Source organism: Pteronotus mesoamericanus, unplaced genomic scaffold, assembly GCF_021234165.1.
Source record: "Pteronotus mesoamericanus isolate MK-2021 breed Mesoamerican mustached bat unplaced genomic scaffold, CSHL_Meso_final scaffold_21, whole genome shotgun sequence".
Classification (NCBI taxonomy): Eukaryota; Metazoa; Chordata; class Mammalia; order Chiroptera; family Mormoopidae; genus Pteronotus; species Pteronotus mesoamericanus.
The window spans coordinates 11,568,921-11,596,710 of NW_026555310.1; the positions used below are offsets into that span (position 1 = coordinate 11,568,921).

General features: G+C 34.7%; 1 protein-coding gene and 1 long non-coding RNA gene across 5 annotated transcripts in view; one reads left to right on the forward strand and one right to left on the reverse strand.

Moving 5' to 3' along the window:
- The window catches only part of CNTN1 (contactin 1), a 309,314-nt gene that overhangs the window by 24,361 nt on the left and 257,163 nt on the right, over window positions 1-27,790 (reverse strand). For all 4 annotated transcript variants that reach the window (XM_054591232.1, XM_054591233.1, XM_054591235.1 and 1 more), the window contains 6 exons: window positions 26,217-26,287; window positions 22,708-22,942; window positions 20,194-20,297; window positions 12,885-13,071; window positions 9,770-9,882; window positions 8,813-8,969 (listed from right to left, as the gene is read on the reverse strand). In XM_054591232.1, coding sequence (XP_054447207.1) covers window positions 8,813-8,969; window positions 9,770-9,882; window positions 12,885-13,071; window positions 20,194-20,297; window positions 22,708-22,942; window positions 26,217-26,287 — 867 coding nt within the window. The remainder of the gene's footprint in view (window positions 1-8,812; window positions 8,970-9,769; window positions 9,883-12,884; window positions 13,072-20,193; window positions 20,298-22,707; window positions 22,943-26,216; window positions 26,288-27,790) is intronic.
- Window positions 19,365-27,790, forward strand: part of LOC129084921 (uncharacterized) — a 67,790-nt gene continuing 59,364 nt past the window's right edge. The window contains exon 1 of the long non-coding RNA XR_008530633.1: window positions 19,365-19,522. This is a non-coding gene — a long non-coding RNA (uncharacterized LOC129084921). The remainder of the gene's footprint in view (window positions 19,523-27,790) is intronic.

Genomic DNA, 27,790 nt, shown 5'->3' on the forward strand with positions numbered 1-27,790 from the left:
GCAAAGTGTTATTTAAAAATCTGTTTAACAATAAAATGTGGGCATTGCTGTTTGGATAGTAATTTGGCAATTGTTGAATATTTGCTAAGTCTTTGAAAGGTCTTTCTCTTTAATCCAGTAATTCCACTTCTAGGAATCTTTACTTAAAAAAATTAGAGTTTTAGAAAAAAAGGTCTATGAGGAAGGGACCTAAAACACCCCAGAATTTAGTTATAAAAAGTGTGTATTTATTCTTACATGTTTAAACTTCAGTTACCTTCAAAGTCCTCTTCATTTCATGCCATACATCTATTGAGATGGTTTTTCTGTTGCTCAATACAGTTTTTGAACTCATCATTTTTGATGCTTTTCAGTGCTTCTGCCATTTTTTGTTTCACCTCTTCCACATGGGTAAAATATTTCCTTCAGAGGACATTTTTTCATCCCGGGAAACAAAAATAATGTCACTTGGGGCAAGTTCGGATGCACAGGGAAGGTGGGGCATGGGGGTCACACCATTTTTCATCAAAAACTGCTAAATACTCATTGTGGACTTGGCAGGTGTGCTCATAAATCACCCGTGATGAAATGGGCAAATGCATTGAAAGACTCTTAAAAAACTCACTGAAGCTGAATGCAGCCTCTCACAACAACACCAGCTAGTGTACTGGTACGGAGGGCTCCTAGAACACTCCCCTAGTGGTAGAAGCCTGTACTATAAGTAGCCTGCCCTCCAGAAGATATTCCTGGTGTTTTGGGGTCTGCCCTCATATATATAATAGCATCTATTTTGATGTTATCATAACACTGAGAAAGTAAATATGAGGAGTAACTAAAAATAGTAGCCATGTTGTTATATGTGAGTGACGGTGGTCAAGTATTTTTTATATCTTACTTAGGTAAATTTCCCTTTTAAATATTTTCATGACATAGCTTCAATATATACAGGTTTTCTGCCCTATAATTAAATTATGTTTCTAATAATATGACTATCTATGTCATGAAGTCAATTCAGAAATTACGGGCCAATTGATTTTGTTTCTTTAATTTCATTTAATATCTCCTAAAGAATCCATGTTTGGCTGGGGTCTTTTTGGTAGTTTCAATGGTTGTCATGTAAAACTCTTATTTTTGGAGATGCACTGCATTTTCTTTTGGAATTTCAGCATCATTCCTCTTACTGCATGTGCTCTCCTGTGTTTCTCTGGGGTAAAAATGTGAATACTGTATTTCCCAGACCCTCTGGCCACTGAGAAGCACGAGGGGGAGAACTGGAAGGTCATAGTAAAGCGGAAGCCACTGCTCCTCTGGCAGTGGCAGGCAGGGCTGTGGGCATCAACAAGTGTCAAAGGCAAGGTGGTGCCTCTGCCATTGGGGCTACTCCTGTGGATCCCCCACGTGGATGCTACTGGCAGATGGGCCACAGGCGCCGTTCCTTTCAACTACAGCTGTTTAGATTTTCTTAATACTAGCAGTCATGCACTCTCTTAGCTCTTATAAAATATTTTTAAGATATGAATTCAATATTTGATTAAAATATCCAGAGATGTTTCCGCTTTCCTAAAAGATGTATCATCTTTCACTGATAAGAAAGAGAAAGGAAGGGGCTTTAAGCAATCTATGGGTTGATCCTGTGAGCTTGATTTCACTGAAACCTAGTTCCATCACCACAGAATGGATTAAAGATCTGTGATCTATTGATTAAAGCTATCGGCAAGCTGCTTGCAAATGGTGCATTACTCCCCGTTACTGAGAGCATTTCAACTGTGGCTCAGAGACCGTCAGCCATGGATGCTCTGCAGGGGCTTCCAAGCCTTGGGAAGGAGTTGCACATAACGATGGAGGCAAGCTTATGAATCTTTTGTTTTCCAACATTATTTTTCCCATTCACAGTCATGTTTTTCACTTTTATAAGAAACTTTCTAAAATGTTTGTTTTTCCCTCTGAAATGTAATTAATGTCTCCATATACATCCTTTAATAATTTATCCTGCAAAAGGCCTTGCAATTTGCTTTGCATCTCAGAGCAACAAAAACCTTAAATTACCCTACATAGTGATGCTTTCTGAAAGAGGAACTGCTTGTCGTGACTGGGTCTCCGACTTGCTCACTTCTCACCAGCTCTATGGACTCCCCCTTTGTTCTACGTAATGTATTTTCTCCACACTGCGAAAACCATCTTAAATCAGCTTGTATCACTCATCATCTCCTAAAAGCATGTCAGTGTTTTCTCACTGAACACAGGATAAAGTACAAACTTCTGACTTCTGACAAAAGCCTGCAAGGAAGGAGTGAGGGAGAGAGTTAGGAAGAGAACAGAATAGTAGGAGTCTGAGTAGTAATGGAGCCCAGCCTTTTTGCCCTTTTCATCTCTGCAACTCACCCCACACCACTCGTAGTAGCTTTGCCTCCTTTCAACTTCATGATCATGGCAAGCTCTTTCCTGCCATTCCCTGTACTTGGGACTCTTACCCCTGCTTTTGTGGTACGGCTTGGTCTTTTCCGTTAGATTTCAGGCTAAACATCACCTAAGCAGAGAAGCTTGACCTGATCACCCTATTTGAATCTGTTCTATCGCTTTTATTCTCTTATTTTTTTTCTTACAAGCCTTAATAAACTTATATATAAATACATTTTATTTTTTGGTGCTCATTCTTTATTTTCCTGATATCCTGAAGCTGGAGAATGCCAGCTTCAGGGAGGGCTGGCCAATTATTGTAAACAATAACCTAGCAGAACGCCTATAATCCTGCTGGTGGTCAGTTAATGTTTATTGAATGGATCAACTTTTTGGAGAGCAAAAGTATTATGAAAATATGTAATTTTTAAGAGTAAGTTTTATTTATCAAGGGAAAGAAACTATTTGCACATTAGGATACTAAAGTATAGTTCCAGACACTAAGACTGTATATCACAAACCAAAATAAGTAAATCTAGGAAGATTATCTTTCATATTCCTTTCTATTCTTATAATCTATCCACTGAGGAATTTTCTAAACAAATTATTTCTTTGTCTAAATAAATGAACACAAAATAATGTGCTGAAACTGTTGTGTAAACTTACTAGTAGCTAAAAGAAACTGAGGAAGATTCTGCAAAACCCAAGTCAGTTTAGATGCAGAAGCACTATCTGTAGCCTGAAAATGTGCTTCTAGAACTAGTGTGCACAGCTACTAAAAGTAAGACTCTGGGAATTCTCCGTATGCTCAACTCCTGGAGAAAACCTGAGTCATTCATAGAGTTACATTAACAATAATCAGGACAATGAGTCACCACTCAAAGTCAAATTTAGAGATGCCTAAAATACTACTTTGTACATACAAGGTCAGTCCAGAAAAAGTCTAGCCATTGTTAATATAATGAGAACATTTTGCATGTCATCCATGTAACTTGGCAGCCAAGGAGAGTGGACTGGAATGCACATGCGTGAACAATGACAACAGTGGGGATGGTAGATGCCATTGAGCAAACATGTGTACTGTGTGGCTGTTGCATTCAAAATGAGTGCGTAAAGCAACAGATCAGTATCATATTTTGCATTTCACTTGAATATTCCTCTGTGGATACCATTTGGATGATTCAGACGGCTGCAGCTATGGGGTGCTGGTGATTGGCAGCTTCCTCATGACAACACACCCGCTCATACATCGCATCTTGTAAAGAGTGTCTTTGGTAAGACATCAAATCACCCAGGTGACTCAGACCCCTACAGCCCAGGATCAGTGCCCTGGGGCTTCCAGCTTTTCCCAAAACTAAAATCACCTTTGAAAGAGAAGAGATTTCAGAACATTGATGAGATTCAGGAAAAATAAGACAGGGCATCTGATGGTGATTAGGAGAACTGTATGAGGTCCCAAGGTGCCTGCTTTGAAGGGGACTGAGGCATCATTGTTCTATGTAGAATTTTTCTTGTATCTTGTGTCTTCTTTAATAAACGTCTTTATTTTTCATATTTCATGGCTGGGTACCTTCTGGACAGACCTCGTATTCTCTCACTAAATAAATATTTTAGTGAAGTTTTATGCAAATATGAAAAGATAGGGAAGAAGACTTAATATTGCCAAGATGTCAGTTTTTCCCAACTTGATCTATAAATTCAACAAAATACCAAACAAAACCCCAGCAAGTTTTTACGTTCTTTTGTATAATGATTTTAAAATTTGGATGGAGAGGCAAAAGACTCAGAATTGTCAACATAACTTTGAAGAAGAATAACAAAGTCAGAGGACTGACACTGTCCTACTTCAAGACTTACATAAAGAATAGTAATTAAGACAGTGTGGTATTGGTAAATAAAAAAGGTCAATGGAACAGAATAGAGAGCTCAGAAATACACCCACATAAATATAGCCAACTGATCTTTGACAGAGGGACAGAAGCAACACAGTGGAGCAAATTAATCTTTCAAACAAATGGTGCTATAACGTAAGGACATCCACATGAAAAAATGAATCTAAACACAGACTTTATATTCTTTACCAAAAAATAACTCAAAATGAATCACAGACCTAAATATAAAATGCAAAATTATAAATCTCCTAAAGGATAACATAGGAGAAAACCCACGTGGCCATGGGAGAGGCTATGGCTTTTTGGATACAACACCAAGGCACAGTACATGGAGGGAGTACTTGATAAGCTGGACTTCATTACAATTTAAAGTCTGATTCAGAAAAGACAATTTGAGACAAATGGTTTTGAGTGGGAAGTCACAATTCAGTGTTAATGAAAGGACTATATATAGAGGGTTGTGAAAAAGTAGGTTTACAGTTGTTCATATAGAATATAATAATTAATAAATAATACAAGAATAAACGCTTGTGTTTTGTGTACTCACAACTGTAAACCTACTTTTGCCCAACCTTGTATGTGAGAGTTAACATTAAATGCAAGCAAATTTGCAAGCCTAGAAGCACATAGGCTGGATTAATCCACTTGAGCCCTGGAATTGATCCCATATAACATGTAGTAAAGGAAAAATAAAATATTTGGTTATTTCAAAATCGTTGGAGAGATAGAATTTCCTTACTGATATTTGATTGTGGCATAATCACAAAGATAACATTTTTAATTTATGATGGTGGACTTATAAGAATTGCATTCATCTGTTATGTAATATACCATTTCAAATATTTAGTTTACTAATTAATTTATTCATGGTAATCAATTTCTTCACAAATGATAAAGGACATTTACAAAGTTACAGATATAGGGATCACTGAATTATATAGCATCCTGCCATTAAAGAATGTAGGATAAATGTAAGACTACCATGTCTCTCTCTCTCTCTCTCTCTCTCTCTCTCTCTCTCTCTCTCTCTCTCTCTCACACACACACACACACACACACACACACACACGAAGCTCCAAATAATTTTGGTTTTTATAAGTGCTTACAGAGGAGATATTTGCAAAAATGATGATGCTAATATTGTATTTTAATTTAATAACACATTAATTAATTCTAAATGTCCCAACTATCCTCTTATTCTTTTTATACTGTATTACTTAGGCACTAGACAGAGGAACGTGTAAGTAATGGAGTTAAACATCTAAAAGTTCTACCTAAAAAATGTTTTCTAGTTCTTCCTCTTCAGTTAGTGGGTTGAAGAAGACAAAGTGAAAAAACAAAATGTGTTTTTCATCAGTGCTTAAGTCAGTGGCTTTGGTTATATAGTTTAACTTAATAGCTTGGAGTTACCAAAAATAGTAGGTTAAATGTTTAGATTGCATCATCTGTGGTCACATCAGGATAAATTACAGATTTATTAGAAGACATAAAGTCAACAAAATGAATATATAGGAACTTCAAATGGAAAAGATGCCTTGTTCCTGTAGAACCTACCCTAGACTTTACCACTGCCCTCTTTCTAAGCCAGACCATCATCATTTTTAATCATTCTATGATAATACCCCTGTACTACATCTCCTTACATCTTATTCCCCTACATACATATTTTCTACAATCAGTAAAGTGATTCATAAGTGCAAATATCTGTTCATGTTCTTTCTACCTTGAAGGTTTCTAATGATTACTTCTTGTTCTTAGGAAGAAGTCCAGACTCTAAAATGCTCTTAAAAGTCCCACTTAATTTAACTAAAATATCTGTATTCTGTTTAAAACTAAGAGAAATATTAAAGCTCAAGAAATGAACATTCATACCTAAATAATAAAATACATGCTTCTCTGTAGATATTTATTTATGACCAAGGATACCTGTCAATCTTATTTTTTAAAGATTTTACTTATTTACTTGTAGAGAGAGAGGAATGGAGGGAGAAAGAGAAGAAGAGAAATATCCATGTGGGAGAGAAACATCGATTGGTTGCCTCTTGCACACCCCCTACTGGGGACCTGGCCCACAACCCAGGCATGTGCCCTGACTGGGGAATGGAACCCATCACCCTTAGGTTCTCAGGCTGATGCTCAATCCACTGAGCCATGCCAGACAAGGTGATACTTGTCAATTCTTATTCTAAAATTTATAGTGAACATGTAATAAATCAAACTAGCTTATTAAAATTCATTTTCAAAATATTGTGGCTATCTTCACATTATTCTTCATTTAGCTCACAATAATGTATAAAATCAAAAGATTCTTAGCAGAAAATATAGACCTTATTAGAGATAGTATACTTGTGATGAAACATTTGCAGTGTTACATTTGCCTTGATGTGAACTATAAATACAAATATCTGATAGGGAGTAATTTATAAGACAGCAGATAACAGCGTTCAGGTCAGAAAGAGGTGCAGTTACAGATTTCCATGTCTAATAAATTTTCTATAATATCTCTAACATGAAGTGTCAATCTTTGTAAAAATAACCTTGGGGATTAGCCCATGACATAATACAAAACATGGGAGTAATGGGAAGTATACCACATTCTAGACAGCTTAACTATAGTGTAAGTTGCCCAAATTATTGTTTAGCTAAATTTTACTCTATGAAAATCATGCATTTATTCAATAATTATTTGTAAAAATCCTGCTCTGTGCCAGATATGTACCTAAAATGTTAGGGATTCAAGGCTGAAGAAACCAAAAAAAAAAAAAAAAAAAGGCCTGTTCTCATGGAGCTTACTTTCAGGTAATAATGTCTTACATTAAGATAATCAACAATATAAATTAATGGATAAGATCACTTTAAATAGTTATATAGCTAATAGTTAAATATTATAAAAAAATAAAACAGTGATGCGATATGAAAAAATTAGAGTAGGGGACAATCTTACATTGAAGGCCACATAATTCTTCCCTGAGGAGGTGACATCTAAGTGCAAACGACAATGACAAGAATGAATGTGCCATGCCAAGATCTACAGATTCCAGACGGCAGCCACAACAAGTACAGAGGCTTCAAGGTAGGGCTAATGTTGGTGTGTTTGAGAAGAGCAAAAAGGTTAATGGAGCAAGGACGGTGTCGTTTTCTGAGGTGAAAGAGTATGGCAGGGTCAGTAGAGGGTACTAAAGGCCACAGTAAGAAATTTAAATTTTATTCTATAGGATGTCTTTCTAAGAGGAGAGTTACACGGTCTGACTCCCTCTGGCTGCTGCACAGAGAATGGACGGAAGGGGGCCAAAATTAAAAACCCAGAACAATTTTGAATTGCTACAGCGCCTGCAGGCATGACTGTGACCTGGGCTCGAAGGGATGTGGCAATAGGTAAATGGGAGCATATTTTAAACATGTGAAGTGTGACTAAGTTGTGTAGGCAATTGATGAATGTTTGTTAAATGAATGAAGGGGCAGCATAACCCAAATGAACATTAACCTAGCAATGCATTATATTCCTGGCTACATATTTTAGGCATGAAAACTGAAACAAGGGAAAATGTAGAAGTCTTTTAAATTTCCTCTAAAACCTAAAATTTTCATTTGTATTTACATGCTTCTCTCACTATAAATAATTTACAGTGAGAGACGCATGTAAGTGAGATGCATGTAAATAATTTATAGTGAGAAAATTTAAACGATTTGCAAATAACACCAAAGTTAAATCTAAAAATTCTAGAATGGTACCAATTGCCAAATATCTGACATTTCCTAATGTTAATTCTATAGTTTATTTATGCAGTTGTGGTCAGACTAAAATCTATGGCATTTCATTAAAAGACATTTTATTAGCTTAATATACAAATATTCATTATTTAAGTATAAATCACTAACTTCTAAGTCAATTATTCCCATCTTTGATTTAGCATCTTTTTGTATTTTGGTCTCTCATAAAATTTTCAAATTAACATCAATTTTAATTTTGTGTAATTAAAGTAACTATATTATCCACCCAGGATGAGAAAAAAATTAAACAAATAACAGAACTCTACAAATCCAAAAAAAAAGAAGAAATCTCTGCCTCAAATATTTATTTTGAATTAACCAGTGCTATAAGAAATAATTAGATTTTTGCAGAGAAAGAATAGATATGCTGAGCTAGAGTAGGAGATAGTAGAGGAACTATTGTTTGCTGTCTTTCTATTTTATTACTATAGTAATATGTGTAAGATAAGGAAAAGGGGGTTGAAGAATATTAATAGTGGTCCAGTGAATTTCCTTTTGATATAAGAAAAGCTTGGATATTACTATCTAATGGTCTGGTATTATATCTCATTTTAATGCATTAGGGTATTTTAATCATATTTTGACATCAAGAAAATAATCAGCAAGTATATTGTATGTTGCAAATTTTCATTTGTGACTCATAAAGGAAAAAATGTCCCGCTTTTGGGCATTGATATTAGTGTGAACATCAGCTCTACCTTTACTCTTGGGAATCTATATGGCCTAGAATCTTACAAGTACCCAACTAAATGTGTCTTGAATGACTGACTTACCTGAAATTTTGACTTGAGATACCACTCCATCTCCTCCATCACTGTGTGCACGAACTTCTACAACATACTCTCCATCCCTGGGGATTGGAAGTTCTATGGAATGTTTGTGAGTTGAATACAGTTTGCCATCATGCTGCCCATCAGGTCTATAGAGTACCTTAAAAAGTCCCAAAATACGTATACATATTAAAGTGGTAATAATGAGCCAACGCCCTGACACTAAAACTATAATATTCTTATACTTTTATTAATAAAATAAATCCTAGGGTGACTATGTGTAATAATTCCTGGAAAATTAATGTTATTTTTCATTCACAAAATAAATATCACCTATATTTTAAGGTTACCCAAGAGGATATGCATTAAGCATCTGAATTTTATTTCTTTGAGGTGACCTAAAAAAGAGTGAAAAATGCATTAAAAAAATAAATAGTATAAGATGAGGGCACTTTTAATACATTGAAATAGTCTAAAAATTGCCTCACAATTAAAATTTTTTCACACTATTCCTAAAATTTAGTGCACAGTGAAAAATGTGATAGGATGTGATATAGAAAATATATGGAAATAATATTTTTTCCTTTTTTATTCATTTATAGAAGGCAACTCAATACATCAAAGAGTTTGCTGTGTGTGAGGCAACTCTATCTTAATCATTGTCGAACAAAAATGGATTGTTTCTGTCTCTGTTCTTCAGGAATTGATTATTCTAACAACTCTATACTTTAAAGCAGTTATTTCATCTTGCGCACTTCACATAACATTTTCTTAGACTTTCCTGAAGATCTTTTCTCATTTCAAAATTTATCATGGCAGTGTGTCATCTGATTCACTTACATGACTAGAATAAAAAAACTGAATGGGTTTTGCCAAAACAGCAAAAGGTCCAAACATCAATTATCCTTTCTAAGAGCAAAAAGTATCCTTTGTAAGATGCTCCAGTAATCTTTTATGTACCTTGTATCCTGTCACGGTAGATTCGTTTGATAGTGCGACCACATGATCCCAGGTAATGATGTAGCGTGAACCAGACCTTATGGAACTGATGATCCTTGGCGGCTGGCTTGGAGCTGTGAAAAGTAATAACATGTTATTGACCATCACCATGTCCGACTACAGTTCTGCAAGCCACACTGCATCGGGAATTATAATGCTGATGATAATGTTGTAACAACAGTGGCTCATTTTGATGAGTACTTACTATATTCCAGGCACTATGCCAAGCGCCTTACATCCATGGGTGCATTTCATGCACCCCATAGTCCTGTGAGGTTGGTAACATAACTTCTTATCCTCTCATCATCCTTTACTTGGATTTCTTTTTGAACGAGTCTTATGAAACTGCTATTTTCAAGGTTCTCAATGACCTCCATTTGGCCCAACCTAAGTCACTTTTTTATTATTTTTAAACTTAACATTTTTGAAGCATTTCACAGAATTGCCCTCTTAATTCCTTCTTGAATCTCATTTTTTTCTTAAATTCATGATGTTTTAACATATGTTTCTGCCTCCTACCTCTCTGACTGCTTGCTCTAATTACCATGCTTTGCTGGCTCCATGTACTCTGCTCAATTTTTACACATTGAAATGGCTCAGGGCCTGATCCTGAGCACCCTTCTCTCCTCTATGGATCTTCCCGAAATCTTACATCTGGGCCCATAGCTTTAAGTACCGATAGTTCCATCTCAAGATCTAATCTTTCTCGTAACCTCTAAACATATGTGTGTAACTGCCAATCTCTATCTGAATGTCTAAAAGCATTCTCAAATGTAATAAAATCAAGATGGGACATTTGGAGTGTACTCCTAAATGTGCCTCTCTAGGAGTCTTTCACAATCAAACCTCCAGGCTCTCCAACAAAAATCTAGTATTCAGTTTTTCATTTCATTCATTGCCAACATCCAAATTAGCATCAGGTTGCCAATGCTGCCTGCAGGAATTTTTCCACTTCCTTCTACTATCACTACCATTTTTTCCCTCAACTACTGAAACAGCCTCCTAATTGGCTATTCTGCTTAAACTCTTATTTACTACTATCCACTGTCCATCTAGAATCCAGAATGTTTCATTAAACATAAATTAGGTATTATTCTCTGCCTTAAAGTCTTTCCATGGCTTCTTATACTAAGGAAGAACTCAAACTCCTTACTACAACCCACAAGACGATTCATATTTTGATGCCACTACACTTCCCTCCTTCACCTCAGAATCCTGACCCCATTGGCATTTCTACATTTAAAACATATCAATCTCTTCTCACCTTAACACTCTGCACTACTTATTTTCTCCTCCTGAAACAATCTCTCCCTTCCCCCACCCCCAGTTATCACATAGAGGATCCTTCTTATTACTCATATACTAGCAAAAATAGCATCTTCTCAAAGAGACCATTCCTGACCACCTGATTGAAACTTGGCTCTTGCCCAAATCACTTTCAATTTGATTATCTGTTTATTCCTTTTATTGTCCTGTCATCTGATATGTTCATATTTATTTGTAAGAGATTTAGTTTTATTTTTGTATTGTTTTGTTTTGTTTCTCTCTCCTTCCATCAGTTTGTAACTCATGAGAAAAGAATATAAGACTCGTTTGATGTTTTCTGTATCCTCAACACATTGAACAATGCTGGGCATTTAGCATACTTTCAATAAATGAATAAGTGGGGAAAAAGAACAAATAAATAAATGCTCCTTTCACATATTAGGAAACTGAGGTTTAAAGATGTAATTTGTCTATTGTTATACAGTTCTTTAAGTGGCAGAAACAGATCTGAATCCTGTGTGTGATATCAAAGTCTTCCTCTTGCCACCATGTTCTTTTAGAAGTTTCTTTTTTTCCCCAGGTAAATTGCATTAATTTTTTAACCCTAATGGTAATCACAACTTCAAATTATTGCAAAATTCCCTAGAGTCCTGAAAATAAATTCTCCCCTTTGATACAGTATAGTTAACTTGGTTCAAGAAAGAGGTGTCAAAGTAAAGACAGAGAGAGGAGAATGACCAGAAAATCGGAGCAGGTATGTGGTCTTGTATATGAACAATGAGAGCAAGTGGTGATCAGGGAGTAGTATCGTGCTGGTGGGGACCACTTTGTGTAGGATCTGCAATGGTAGCCCTGTGCAAGTCAGGCCTCGAAAGGGGCTTGCTTGTAAGTCCTGACCAGAGAACTGGGAATGGTGGAGGCAACCATGATCTGATGCTAACACTCAGGGTTCCCATGGGAAATCTGGCCTAAAGAATGCATTGTATCCGCTGAAGCTTGCTCTGCTTGGCACTGCCCTGATCAGGAAAAACCAGACGTTTAAGCTCCAAACAGAAGGAGTGAATTCCTAATTCAGGAGCCATAACATCTGAAGTCAGCATGTCTAATGGACCCTGACCTGAGGCAAATCTCTGTGTTCCTTCCATTGTTATCTATGATCTCTGTTTTCTGTAACCATAGCCTTTAGCTTTCCATTGATAAGCTTTCCATGCATGGTAAGTATCTTTATCAATAAAAGCCTCTCCATAGAAGGGCTGGGGGCATTCTCCTCTAGAGGGAATTGCCTGCCCCTTTCCTTGACAGCACTTGGTGACTGGAATGACTTGTTATTTCATGTGGAGAATCTGAGGACTCCGCGGGACGGGGTCTGCTGCATAGTGCTACAACATCTGCCCTGTGCAATGATGAAAGTGTGTAAATCAAAGCATAAAAAAAATAAGCAGAGGTTTAATTTTCTCATAGTGTCAATGTATTCCTAAAAACCCAAAGTTTAAATAACAGAATGAATACAAATTATCTAATGGTGTAAAATTTTGAGGGGAGTTGTTACAAAGGGAGGTTCTGTAGGTTTATTTCCATTGAGCATTAAAGTATAAAGGCATCCTCCACATTTTTCATCATGTACATTTACTAAAAATTTTTTTAAGTTTCTGTCTGATTGTAATGGAAAACTTTAAAAAACAAATGTGCTAAGGCTTTTACATGTTAAATGTACTACACAAGGTAGTACATTTCTTTCTAATGCACCTTCATCATGATTGAATCGACATTAGTTTTTTGACAAGTCTAAAATGCAAATACTGAGACTCACGTGCTTTCCTGGTAAAGGTCTCAATCATCTCACTGGGAGGTCCACACCCTGCACTGTTGCAGGCTCTGACTTCCACAAAGTACTGCGTGTCAGGCAGAAGGTTCTCCAGCCTGGCCGAATACTCTTGGCTATTGACTTGAACTCTGTGTGCAGCTGCTTCCTTGTCATGGGCGGACCAGTACCGAATCTGCAAACATTCAAGTGAAGTAATATTTTGTCATGATTCAGACGTTGTGGAAAGTTCTTTTAAGCTGACTCTGTCACTGTTGATGTTGACTGAGTATTATATTCTCAAATATTTCTTAGTTCTACTTACATTTCTTTCAGTCCTAAACTACAGCAAGGCATATAATGCACATGGGATTGAAGTTGACAAAGACAAAGCAAAGGCTCACATGATTGCTTGAAAGAGTCTTAACAAAGACAAATAAAAAAAGAAATGAAAACAAAAATCCCTGCATAAGATTTACTTTCAAAGTATAAAACTGTTCTCTAGAAATATTTGCCACAATCATTTTTATCAACTATTTCCTGCTTTATTTCTATTTACGTGATTTGAAGTTTTTTATAAACCATTGATAAAGCAGTGTGACTGGAATACAACCTTGCTTGACAAAAAAAAATAGTCATCACGTAGCCTAGAACATGCCAGTGATATAACTTTCTGCTACCTTAGTTTAGAAGAATGTATATATTATTTACCTTAAACCTATATAGAAGCCAGATATGGAAGACATATTACACTTAATACCTTGATTAGTTGTAGAAATTATTGACCTTTAAAATAATTTTTAAAAAATTCTATCCATGTTGTGATTTAAAATTATTACTTTTATCAACTAAAATATCAATGACATTTTCTTGTCTCTTAAAATTTAAGTAAAAGCCTTAAATTATAATTTTCATTCTTCAAATAATGTTGTTCCTATGGTTAGAAATCTATAATTATATCTAAGTTGTAAGTAAAAGGAAATAATTATTTATAAGCATACTGGTATTTTACAGATTTTAAATGCCCTGACTATAAAATAATGAGGTTTTAATATCATGATTAACCAAAGTGACTTAAAAATAATATCTAACATTTATATTATCCTGAACTTTTCATTTACATAAAAAACATATAAAGTCATTATAAAATGGAACTGGATGACTTAAATTCACTTGGTAACAAAGTGAGATTAATACGATGAATGAACACTTTTCAGAACAAAGTCTAGTTTCTAATTGTTTATTGGTTTCCTTTGTAATATTTTTATTTTGTTTACCAGTACTCATTTTTCCAACAACAATATTTCCTCATGGTTTTGATGCAACCTTTTTGGAATGTCTATCATCTGACCAGAAGGATGACCTCAGAGACAAGGAATGGAGCTTTTACCAAGTGGCTTTAAAGGCTGAACTTGGCAGAGAAAAGACTTTTAGGGACAGGACCATCCTCAGGAAGACAAGAGTTTCCTGGTGCTGGAAGTGTTCAGACATACAGTCATTTGAGAAGGAGAAAGATGGCTTATGTTTTAATGGGCATTTGAACTAGGTGATATAAAACAGCTTTTCCCCTGCTTCACTAAGAATAAAAAAATGTCCATTTAAATTTCTAACAAAATATGAGGAACTGCGTAGGACCATCCACAAACATCATCTCAACAAACGTAGAATGGTAGTGTTCACTCTGCTTTATAGCAAACAAAACTGAAATCCAGGGGGTCCATGCATTCTTGCACGCATGCTTATTGATTGAATGTATACCACATTTTGAAATCTTCATTCTAAAGGTTAATATAACAAAAACCATTTCTAAAATATACTATGCCCTAAAATGAGTGATAAAGTTTTTCTGCCATCTCACCCAAAATTCCATGAGGCATTTTGACAATGCAGAAAGAAAGAACAAAGCTTTCATTAATTTATTCTTTGCACCTGTAACTTAAATGACCAATGACTTTCTTCATATGACATTGACAGGGATCTGTCACAGAGCCTCCATGAAAATTCACAATAAATTAAAGAAGTGACTTGGCAATGCTCAGCAATGTAACGAGGGAGGAGAAAGAATTATTGAGTATGCTGAATAGTCCCCGATGTTTTTAGTTTAGAATATGAGAGTTGTATGACATTTCATAGTATATGCAACTTTTATAAATAAAAACATCTTATTCAAATTGACTTGATTGAATAATCAGTCTCTCCTTAACATAAGATATATATTTACGTATAACTTACAATGTTTTCAGAGAATCCAAAAATAAATAGAGGGATATATGCAAAACATGGCATCATCCTTTTTATCTGAACTAGCCACTGGCCATGCCTTTAGAGTTAATTTCTAAACAGATGACAAATTGGTGCTGTTGGTTTTCATTGAGTTTATTGTGGTGAAGCAGGAATGTTAATTTGTGAGAAAATTGCTTAGTGTGAAGGGACATGGAGCAGAACAAATGTATTGCTTTTGATTAATCACTAGGGAGACTAACAGGGGACCTGGATGAACTAGTGGAAATGGATTACCACTACTTAAATAAAAAATAAATATCCCACTTTATGGATAGTAGATCATAAATTCATTTTATATGCTAGAGCAACATACAGTGTGTTTATTTCTATGTAATGCTGTGAGAGTCTATAACTTTAACTCTTAACCTACATGTTCTTAAATTCTTCACAGCATCATCTGTCTAGTGTTAATATATCAATAATGATTATTAAACAATTACAGAATTGCCTCTTTACTTGTCTCTCTCTACTTCTCATAGATTATAAACTCCTTGAGGACAGGTGTTAATTATTTATTTTCAAACACTCTGCACACAGTTGATGCATGGTATTCATTCACTGGACAAACATTTATGGGGTACCCCCTTTGTACCAGTTACTATGCTAGGAGCTCAGAATGCAGAGGAGCACTAAGCAAGCATGTTTTTTGTCTTCATAGATCTTATTTTAAAAGTAGCACACATTTGCTCTTTATAAAAATATTTTGAAGCCAAAAGGAAAAGCTTCTGGAAAAATGATGACCTGTATTTTTAATAAAGAATGATTATATTTTCCATAAACTTATAGGCCACAATAGTGCCATATTTGTAGAAACATTATAGTTATACCCTTCCTCAGAAAAACTTAACAATTCTGTAAGAAAAACACAGCATTTTTAACTGATTTTCTCCATAGAAGCTTAGAATAAAAAAAAAGGATGTTTCAACTATGGAAGTGTTTAAACATGCTTAACACTTTTGAAAATTAGGCTTGCATCATTTTACTATTTTTACTTTAGTAAAATTTTGTATAGGATTTACAAGTTCTTTCCTTTCAAGTCTGAATTTTCTGAAAAAATATTATGACAAGTAAAATATTATTTTGTTAAGGATTTAATACAGTTTTTAGGAAAAATTCTAAATATGGTTAAGCAAAAAAATGAGAAACACAGAAAGCTCAATCTCTAAAAAGATACTATATAATAACTATATTATCAAGAAACCAGATTAATTCAAGTATTAGTACATTCTATGAGCTAGGAATAACAATATAATAATAATATGTAATAGTAATATAAATCATTCAAAATTTGTATTCTTATTCCCCTTGCGATATAGTCAAAATTCTATTTTATTCGAGACACAGGTGCAGGAACCGCACAATTCTATCCAGGCACCAAGCAGCTTCCCACAAGTACTACTGGTTACCATTTCAGATCTGCTGGTGCTGCTGCTGTCTCCTTCCCTTTCCTGGGTCATGCTTGATGCTTCTATGTGATGTTTGCCCAGTAGCCTGTGGAAGTGGGAGGGGAGGTGATGCCCATGGGGCTACCCATAACCAGTGGGGAACGGGACTGGATGAAATCTTCTTTTATCCCAGGCAGGGCAATTCTGATTCACATTTCTAAAGCCCCTCAAAGATCCCAAGGCATGGAACACGGGCAGCCCACAAGACGGAGTGGTTTGCCAGCAAGCTAAAACAAGTTTCTATCAGGAGCCTTTCTTTTTCCTGTCCACTCTGCTTTCTCCTTGTATCTGCTCCTTGGATCATATATAAACTAACACAGAAACAAACAGCAACAAGAAAACTACCTTTTCCCACACCAGTGTTTCAGGCTCTGCTTTGGGGACAGATTCCTCTCCAAAATAAGAAAATGAATCACTTTCTAAATATTAGTTTATGCTCACCATAATAATTTACCTTTAAAAAAATCTGAGTAGACTACTCAGGATTGGGAATCTTTCAAGATAATTATGAAATCAGTCATCTGTACTGATCTTTGATTCATCTCTTAAGAGTTTTTTTATTTATTATTTTTGACAACATATTTTGTTGGTTTTCATTAAATTAAGCGAACATTTTACTTGCTGGGTGAGCAGACTAAGTCTTTTGCAGATTCCATGGCCAGAGCCCAAGTTTGAATATGTTTTTGATTAGGAGGATTTCTTGTATTCTTCTAGTTCAGCTATACTGCAGAAAAACTGAGTATTAACGTTAGAAACAGGGAGCCATTTAACTAGCTAAGAGGTAAAATGAGTAAAACAAAATTTCTACTGAGATATACTTTAAAACCAAAAAAGAAAAAAGATTATTTAAGCCCAATTGTCTGTTATTCTCACTTGAAATGCCATAAAGTTAATCTTGAGATGGGGTTAATCACAGTGGACTAGTGGCTTCTCCCGCTTTTTATTTTATTTATTTATCTTTTTAATGTGCTGCTTTTTCTCTGTTTCTTTATTACCTAAATCTAGAATACATTTTCACTGGACGTGCACTGAGGGTGTTAGTTTTCTCAGTCATCCATCTTGTGAAACCATTGGTTTCTGCCATCATATTTTAAAATAGAAACAATGACTACATTATAGTCAGTTGAGTTTTTTCCCCCATAATAATGTTACAAATTTTCTTTATTAAGCTTTCATGCTTGTCGATTTGATATTTAAAGTTCTGTTGAAAACTGAAAGGTTTTTGAGAAAGAATGAATGGAAACAATAATTGGGTGATTTACTTCTGTGATTTTAGTCAACCATTCTCTAGGGAGGCAAGACCTAAGTTCAAATGTGGTTATGACAATTATTACTCAAATGGTTCTAAACCTAACATTCATCTTTAAAACGGGGACACCCTGGGCTTATGTGGGTTCAATACAATGAGCTTAATGAAGTGTTTAGCATAGTAAGGGCTCAAAATATTATCATTCTTATCATCATTAATATCATCATCATCTTTACCATCATCATCATCCTTGCCTTTAAATGTCTAATGGCAGAACAGGAAAAAATATTAACCACTTTTCTTTCATTTTTCTACACAAAAGTCCTATCAGCCAGTGATTACTCCATTAGCTTTACAGGTAAGGAAACCAAAATTCAGAAATTTCCAATAAATTTTCTACTAAATTTCTCAGCAACAGAACTAAAATATCAACCTATGCCTTCTTAGTAATAAAGCTATAATTTTGTACATAATGGGGAGGTGAAAAAAGCCAGAAATCTGTGAAACTAAACTCCTCAATGGCCCACACATTTCCCTTGAAATTATCATTTGATAAAATTTTATATGCTACATATAGTTTTTGCTTTTAATTGAGAATCCTAATTGATGTTTATTTCCCAATTTAAAAGGTTATATTCTGAATGTGTCTGAATTCATTGATGCCAGTATTATTATTTCCCACCTTGTATTTCTTTTGTACTCTGTTGGAAGCTATAAAATAGGTGATATAGAATTCTTAGTCAAAGACAATATATAATTACATATCTGGCATGTTTTTAACAAAGAAAAATATACATTTAGAACTTTGACTAAATGTGTGTGTGTTATATATTAAATAATATTTTCTCTTTTTTATTAGTTAGAAAAGAATAATAATATAAAAGAGAAAAAAGTCCTATGGTCCCAATCATGGCTTTCAAGCTCCAAATATTGATGTCTTCTCCCAAGGACCTTTGGATTTGTTTATTAAAAGGGTTTGCAACATCTGATTACTTTCTCTTTCCCATTTCTTTTCTAATAGCTATAAATCTAATTGTCAGTTTAATAGCTTATGAAAATTGGGTCATTTCTGTCTACTTCTATCATTCTGCTCTCCAAACTTCAGCAGAAGCCTTGCAAAGATTAATTAAAGACACTTTGAGATCCACTCAATCATAACCTATAGTACCAAAAATGAAAAAGAAAAAAAAACAACTTCCCATTTGTTTGTGTGTTTATAACAAAAAGTTTGGGTTGGTTTTGTGATTACCTTTCAGAAACATGGTTTTGAGAAAGGTTATAACACTTTATTTGATCATACTTCAATACCTCCATTAGTACTCAGAGAATATCTATTTAGTGCCTAGCATGTGTCCAGCACTTTTTGGCACTGAAGAGCAAAACAGACAAAATCCTTCCCTAATCCAAGCCTCATGGAACAAATATTCCATGGACAGATGAAGAAGGAGAGAATAAGAATTGGGAGGACAAGCTGTCCGGGTGCACAGCTTACTGCCTGCAGCTCCAGAAGAACACTAGCTGAGTAAAACAAACAAACAAAAACTCTGTGTTTGGCATAAAGCCTTGAACTTTGAATCAGATAGTCTCCATTTCAGACATAGCTCCGGCATTTTTTATTGGTGCAGAGTCAAGTCATTGAATCTCTTTGGCATCCATTTGCTCATCTGAAGGTAAGGTACTGTTAGTTTTTCTTAATTTTAACTCTGTGTTTAAAATATGAGATGACTTCACTTTTCCTACACAACCAGATCTAATTTTCAATATGATATTAAAGACTTCAACTATCATTCTAGGCAGTTTTCCAGGTTTTATTCCCTTCAACTAAGATAAGTTCCCTTTTTACCTGGTTAATTCCTATTGGTCCTTTAAGATCAGCTCAAGGGAGGTTTTTTTGGGGACATCTTGAGTGTTACCCATTTTCTGCCTCCATAGGTAACATTATGAAACACATAATTGGTATTTTGTAATTGGTTGGAGTGGAACTACTGAGTCAAATAGGATGAACAATTTAAGGATGCTTTTATAAATTATTAAATGCTTTCCAAAAACCTAAGATTCACTTTTATGAGGATGTTTGTCTCAAAAGATCTTGCTTAACCATGGGTGCTATTACCTTAGTTTTCATTTTGGCCTTTTGTTTGTCAACACATAGGACTCTACATCTCTCCTCGATAAGCCAGTTAGGAATCTCTCCTTTACTCTTAACAATTAGCTTATAAATGCCCAACAGAATGTGTGGTGTTAGTTGTCACATACACCAGTGGGACACAAAACATGAACGATGCCACATGCTGATATATTTGTCAATAAATATAATTAATTTGATAAAACTTGAACTCACCTGATAGCTTTCCACTATTTTTTCTATAACATGTTCCCAATGAACAGATATCTCAGAAGACGATAACACTTTCACGCCTACTTCTGTTGGTGCTTCACTCGGAGCTGAAATTTGATTAAAACATTACATTCATATATAGCTTATAATATAAAATTCAAATAGCACGATTTCCTGTATGAATGAATGAAAACTATATTTTAACATTCTAAATAGTTTGGATATTTTTAATCTAAAATGAGCCCAATAATTTTAGTAACTTTTTCTCTATTTTTAATGTTTATTTTATGGTTATTGGTGATACGTGCACACATATATTCATATACATAAATCTTAATATACACATGTACACACACTTTTATAAAATATGAAAAGTTTCATGGGTTTCTCTGATATCTGCAAGCAAGAACACTGCTTTTTTATCTCTTCCAAATTATCTGCCTACAAAAGCCTGCAGATGCAAATTAAAATTTATATTTAGCTTATCAACTCTAAATTATCAAAATTAATGATCAAAAATGGTGTTTATAATAGAAAATTATTCATTAAATGTAATTTTCAATTTTCTCATACATTCTTTTATATGAGCTAAGACATATAGCAATACTGCCCACTTTTTCTTTTATGTTTAAGCTAAAACGTTTTTATTTTTAAGATCCTTCGAAACAAGTTTGACAGCCACTGCTTCATGAGCTCAGGGAAACTTTTATAAGTCTAATCTTTTATCTGGGCATCAAGTCAAATATGTATCAAAACGGCCTGTGTTCAGTGAAAAAAAAAGTAATTTACATCACTCATGAAACTTACACAAAGAAACTAAGGAAAAATTTAAGCAGGAGTGGTCAATTTCTATTGTCTTTTAGTAACAAGTCATAATCCCCTTTTATGTTAAAAATGTCCTGCATGAGAGCACGGTTGCCTTTCCAAACAAAGGTAAACATGTAGCACTATGATTGATTTCTTAGCAGGAAAAGAAAAGATGAACACACAGGTTTTGGTACATGCAGGTTTTATGAGACTCATGAAACATTTAGGAAAGGAATATATTATAATATAGAAAGCCATGACTAAAGGAATTGAAAAAATGGGGTTTTGCCTGATTAACATCAAATAAAGCAACAAAAAATTGATGTTGGGTGAGAAGATAACTTTAAAATACTTTCTACTTTTATTTTCTCTGTAAGATGTACTCATGCTGTTGAAATTATTAACATTGAGCCATTATACTTCTGCTGAATCAGAACAAGCATAGAGAAAGTTAAGCTATTATTCAGGATTAAAAAGTCCTGAATTGATTGTAAACTTAAATAATTTCTGCTTTTTTGTTTTTTTCTAAGTGTTTAGTTAACTAATTTACATATAAACACATATTCATATATAAGATTGCCTTTCATGTTTGTATTGGAAGTAAAGATCATGAGTGATTTGAATAGATATTTAATTTTTAACAAATATGAAAGCTGATAACTCTATGACTGATGAGCATATGTGAGTTCTAAGGATAGCAAAATGCTTATTTTGGAGTAAAAATAATGCTGAGTAATTGAATACATGAGTTTGTTTCCTATAAGAGATCAGACGCATGTATCACATCATTTTAAATTTTCAAACTCTTCTGTCTGTGCTTCTCCCACATGAGCAAAGAGAAACTTAGCCAAGGACAAATGTGTTAGGTCAGAAGGTAACGAAATCTCCGTTTGCTTTTCTAGCCATTAATTATTTACATGGTACACGAGTACAGAGATAAAATAAGGAGGTCATTTTTTTTAATAGGAAAATAAGTAATATTTTTTAAAAAAACATTGTAGCTTATATAAAAACAATCATAGAAATCAATGTACTTATGTTTAATCTAAAACTATTTATTATTTAGCATAGAGGTGTAAAGTCTTCTAGGGGCATGCTCAGTTCACTTAAAGTTCCCAGAAAACAATTAGAGCCAATATTTGTATTTTTCCCCCTAAATAGCCTTCTAAATTTTTCCCTTCCTAAGAAAAAGAATTTCAGTGGGGTCTCTGACCCCTTTAACATAGAATTATGCCTAAATTCCCTTTAATAAAATTCCAGCACTGTATTATAAAGACAACAAGTTATATAAATGCTACAATTATATAAATTAGGTTAAAAGGGGGGAAATTTTACCAGTGTTAAGAAACTTCTAAGTAGGAAATTGCATGAACGTGCAGACATACTGAATTTCCAATCAAATATGAAGAATTTCTGACTGCAAAATTATAATCAAGGGTCAGGAACAAGATTCAAGCCAACTATCATAGGAGAGATATTGTAACTGCCATAGACACGATTTTGAAAAGGAAAAAATGTTTTTGGCAACATTCTTGTTATTGAGGTGGAGAGACTGATATTTTAATTTGGTTCAAAATAATACTCATTTACTAAATGCATAGTATTATCAAAAGATTTTGAGTAAGGCCCAAGTGACAGCAAATGAAACGCCTACCAGAGACCTGGGTTTTTTCTCCCTTGTCACGTAGGCAAGGTCTTCTTTGTACCTACCGTCTTGTGCTGAATTAATTACTGCTATGAGGCTGTAAGGTCCATCTCCTTTGTTGTTGAAAGCCTTCACTTTGACTTGAAATGCAGTGGAAGGTCGCATGCTCTCATCTTTATGGACATATCGACCAATATCTGGATTAGTAACTGTAACTTTTTTCCATTCTTCCCCATCGAATGGCTTAAATGCCACTATGTAACCAAAGTTGTTGCCGTAGTGGTATTCTCTTGACAAAGGCTAAATAGAAATTGAAATATTAAATAGGTTGAAGCAATACATTTAACAGGAGGGAAAATCCTGTGCCAATAATGGTAAGAGTGATACCCATGGAAGCATGTTCTTTGTGAAGATATATACTTAGTTTATAAGTTAGTCCTACTTGAAAATTGTAGGACAAAACATACTCACACATGTGATACCTTTACTTACCAAGTTTGCTATTCTGGGAACATTGCTTGGCTGGGGTAGGGGATCCCACTCTGGGCCTCTGTACTTCCAGGCCCATCTACCTTTTACCTAGGATGCTGTCGCATATGTCAGAAGGCCCCTCGCCCTCACTTTCTTGACAACCTATGTGACGCTTTCACTGGCCACAGGATCAGCCATTTCCACACTCCTTCTATAATATCTCATATCATGTCTCTCAGCTTAATTTTTTTCCCTTTTAACTTTATCATCATATACATTATACATTTTACTTGATTTTTACTTCATTTTCTCATTCAACTACTAGAACAGAAGTTTTAAGAGGGCAAAATTTTTGTCAGTTTTGATTACCTCTTTATCCATTGTACCTAGAACAAGGTCTCAAGTAATATGTATTCAATGAATGAATAAATGAATTTTATCACGGAGGGGGGAGGGGGCTAACAGGGGAAAGAAGAGGGTGCATCATCAAGGAACATGTATCAAGGACCCATGGACAAAGCCAAAGGGAGGTAAGGTTGAGGGTGGGAGGGGGAAGAGTAGTGGAGGGGGGAATGGAGACAACTGTACTTGAACAATTAAAAAAAATATATTAGTTAGGCAACAACAACAATAAAAAGAAAGTAGCAAATGCAAGCTAACATTTGACAATGATTAAACTGAACCAAAAAAAGAATAAATTAATTTTAGAGTTGAAAAATAATGATGACAGTGTTACACAAGAGTCTAGAATATCTGTTTTGTAATCAAACAATAGAAACTGGTCAGAGGAATAAAAGACAGGAGGCGAAAGGAGGAAGGGTTAACATTGCACTCATCTGTAGGGGGCTGGCTTTGAGACTGACTCCAATACTGAAGCAAGTGTCCTGTTTTACATTATTCTCTCAGAGTTTCTTATTACAGCATATGTCAGTTGTCCAAAAAAGAAGGCTGCGGTAGCCCTGACAATTCATTATTTATACACAGGCATAATGCTAGTTATAGAGAATACTATCACTTTGTCATCTTTAGAAAATCAGGTAAATGTGCAAATTGTATATTTATACTTTTTCACCAGAAAATCCAACTTAAAGTGTCCCAAGGAAAAATCTTAAACTAAATACAACAGAGTTGTTTGAATATACTTATGTTAAGCAGGAATATATAAAATTGTATAAAGTTCAAAGGGTAGAAGAAGCTACACTTTGTTGTACCATATACAGTTGATCCTAGAACAACATGGTGGTTAGGGGCACTGAACTCCTGGTTCCATCAAAAATCTACATATAACATTTGATTTCCCAAAAACTTAACTATAAATAGCCTACTGTTGACTGAAGTCTTACCAATAACAAATTTTTGATTAATATATATTTTGTATGTTTTAAAGTGCATTCTTATAAAAAGTAAGCTAGAGAAAATAAATGTTATTAAGATTATCATAGGAAGAAAAAGTCACTTACTATATTTACTGAAAACATGTGTATGTAAGTGGACCTGGGTGTTCAAAGCCACATTGTTCATGTTAACTCTAGAAATACTGAAGTCTGATCACAAGGGTGTATAAAATGTGATTTCAAATTATTAGAGTGTACAGCCTAACATTTCCACAATAATTTAACATTGTTTTCTGATTGCTCGGTTCTCTAGTTTTGCAATTAAAAGTATATCAGGTTGGCTATGGAGCTTTCAAAAATTAATGAGTCTTAGGCCCTATTCCCAGAGACTTTATTTCAAATTTTCAAAATAGGATTTTTAATTCTGAATTGTTTGGATAAGCTCCCCATCTAATTCTGAAGCTGATATCCACAGAGTTTAAGAAAATCAAGCCTAATCAAAAAGAGTAAGATATTTTAATTTTCCTATTACCTTTACTTTGTATACTACATTGAAACTAAAATTTATATATAATAATTTGAGATCTGGACAAAGAAAAGCCATTTTTTTTCCTAAATCTTATTTAAAAATGTGACAAAAATGCCAAGTATAAAATGTGACTATACAGCAAGGAGCAAAGTCAGTTTTTGCTATATATCTACTTTTATATAAACTGATTTGATTTATGTAAAGCACAAAATCTGCCAATTTTTGTGCAATCTTGGAACTTCTTTGGAGCCTAAGTTGTATTTTTTGACTATCTGCAGTGATTAAATACTGAAAATATTTAATGAATACATGGAGTTATATAAAACATGTTAGCTAGATAAACGTCCAATGTCTAAGACAAGTTTGTGCTATCACAGACTTCCCTGTTTCCAGTATCTCTTTTCACTTCAAAATTCCAGCTAAGATGCAATATTTTCCAGACATTATAATCTCTGATGTGGAGCTCCCCTTTGGATCATAAAAATTTAATAAAATGTTTTGTATTCCTCAATAACAACACACTTGGGTGACTTCTAAGACTGACCTATCATGATTGATTACATTTAGTGATCAAAAAAAGTCTCAGGTGAAAAACAATCTCTAATTAAAAATATGTGCTGATATAAAAGCTTTTTAATCAAATCTTTGGAGTTTTGAATGTCCAGTAAAAATCTTATGAATTACAGTTGGGTCACTAGGTCACAATGAGTTAAAAAAAAAAAAGTCCCTGTAGTTGAAAGCTTGTTTAATCTTTTCAGCCAACAGATTAAGGACCTATTTTTGCACACTAAAACACAGTAAGCTGGTAAAACATGACATACATTTAAAAGAAAAAGATCTTTTAGTAATTTATTCTTGCTTGTGCTTTGGGCATTGTCTTTTTTTTATTGTTCAATAACCATTGTCCCCATTTCCCCCCACCACTCTCTCCCTGCTCCACCCACCGCCACCTCCCACACCCAATCCTCTCTCCCCGCTCCCTGCTCTCTTTGTCCACGGGTCCTTTATACATGTTCCTTGACAACCCTTACCCTTTTTTCCCCTGTTATCTCTCTTTTCCTTCCCCTCTGGTTACTGTCAGTTTGTTCTTTATTTCCATGGCTCTGCTTCTATTTCGCTCGCTTGTTTGTTTTGTTGATTAGGTTTCACTTTTATTTCAATTTATTTCAGGAAACAAAATGGGTTTGAGATTAAGTCTAGGTAAAGCAGCCTATAATAAATACAACTTGTTAAGACTCACCGCCCATGTTATGGTCAGCTCTCTGTTGCTTCCTCCTCCACCTCCTACATCTGAAGGAGCCACATTAGGTGCTGAAACAAACAGATAAACAAACAACAAAATATAGAGGCTATGCAATATTTTTTCTGATGTTCGATTTCTTATTCACTACAGAAACTGTAAATTTTTTCTTTCACTGGGAAAGACAAACTACACAAAAGATCCACTCGGTTATAATAACAATGCCTCACTATAGCTGAAATAATCTGTTTTACTGTCAAGATAAAAACTGATTCCGTGCCACAGGAAATGTGCCAGCTTATTTCAGCAAAAGACAGCAAAGAAAATTTGCCTTCTCCATCTTTTTCAAACCTTTTTGTGTCCTTTCATTAATATGATTTTGAAAGATTAGATGTATAATACTTCGTTGGAGGATATTTCAGACTTATATTTGAACTCTGGGACCACCTAACAACTAACTGTTTTGTTAGCTTTATGCTTCAATCTGCAAATAACTGTTAAGAAATGGTGCATATACATGAACATAAAACAATGTTCCACCAGATATCTGGAAATATTAGAAATCTAATATGGTTCCTTGTGCTCCCACTTCCAGTTCTAAATCTCTCCCGGAACCTTGCCCCATCAGCGACTCCAGCTCTCCCCAATCCCATCCTCTTCCATCAAACCTCCAGCTTTCAGACTCCCTGCTGTAGAGCCTCTTCACAGTCTCTTCACCCTTAAAAGACATACTGTTTTCCTCTTAGTCTCTAAGCCATCACACCCTTTCCTGTCACTGAACTGCAAAGAAGAACAGATATATGACTTTTTTTTTTTTACTTCACTCCATAATCACTTTTTGACAACCCATGACCTGTTTTCCACTTCATATTACTGAAATCACTCTCCACAAAATCACAAAATTGCTTCTAACTGCCAAATCCAATGGCTTCTCCTCTGTTTTTCCTCCAAGTTATTCTTTCTCCTTGAAAGCCTGACAGGGTAGGTGCTCTATCTTATTGCATTTGGGTACTGTATTTTATTGTCTTTTATTGGATTTGCATCTAATTGGAGATGGACAGATGATAAGCAGAGTTTGTCCCTGAATTCTAGGTACTTGGAGACCACCTACCCAGCTACATGAACAATGGCTGTGTTTTTACAGAGGACATACACTTTCCCCCACAAATTGTGTGGCTCCAGTCTGAGACATCATTCCCAGATCCACTAACCTTTTAAGAAAAAAATGAAACATCAGTTTTCTTTTGAGTCCCTAAATCCCTCCCAAATCGGAAATAGTCACACCTTTGTCAGAGTGCTCAAACCAAGCCATCCATTTACTGCATTGCAGATCCTAGCAAAAATTGCAATTCAAAGGTAGATATTCCAAAACTTCTCCTAATATTAGCCATGTAAATTCTCTGGTGACATATGTACATTAATTGCACACAAAAAAACAAAATGCATGTTTTTCTTTATACCTAGAAAACTATATCATGATTTCTTCTGATGGAGAAATGTATCTTAAGTTGGAGAGATTTGATTTTAATATTTAACTGTAACCACATGAGTTGTAGAAATAAAATTAAATTCAC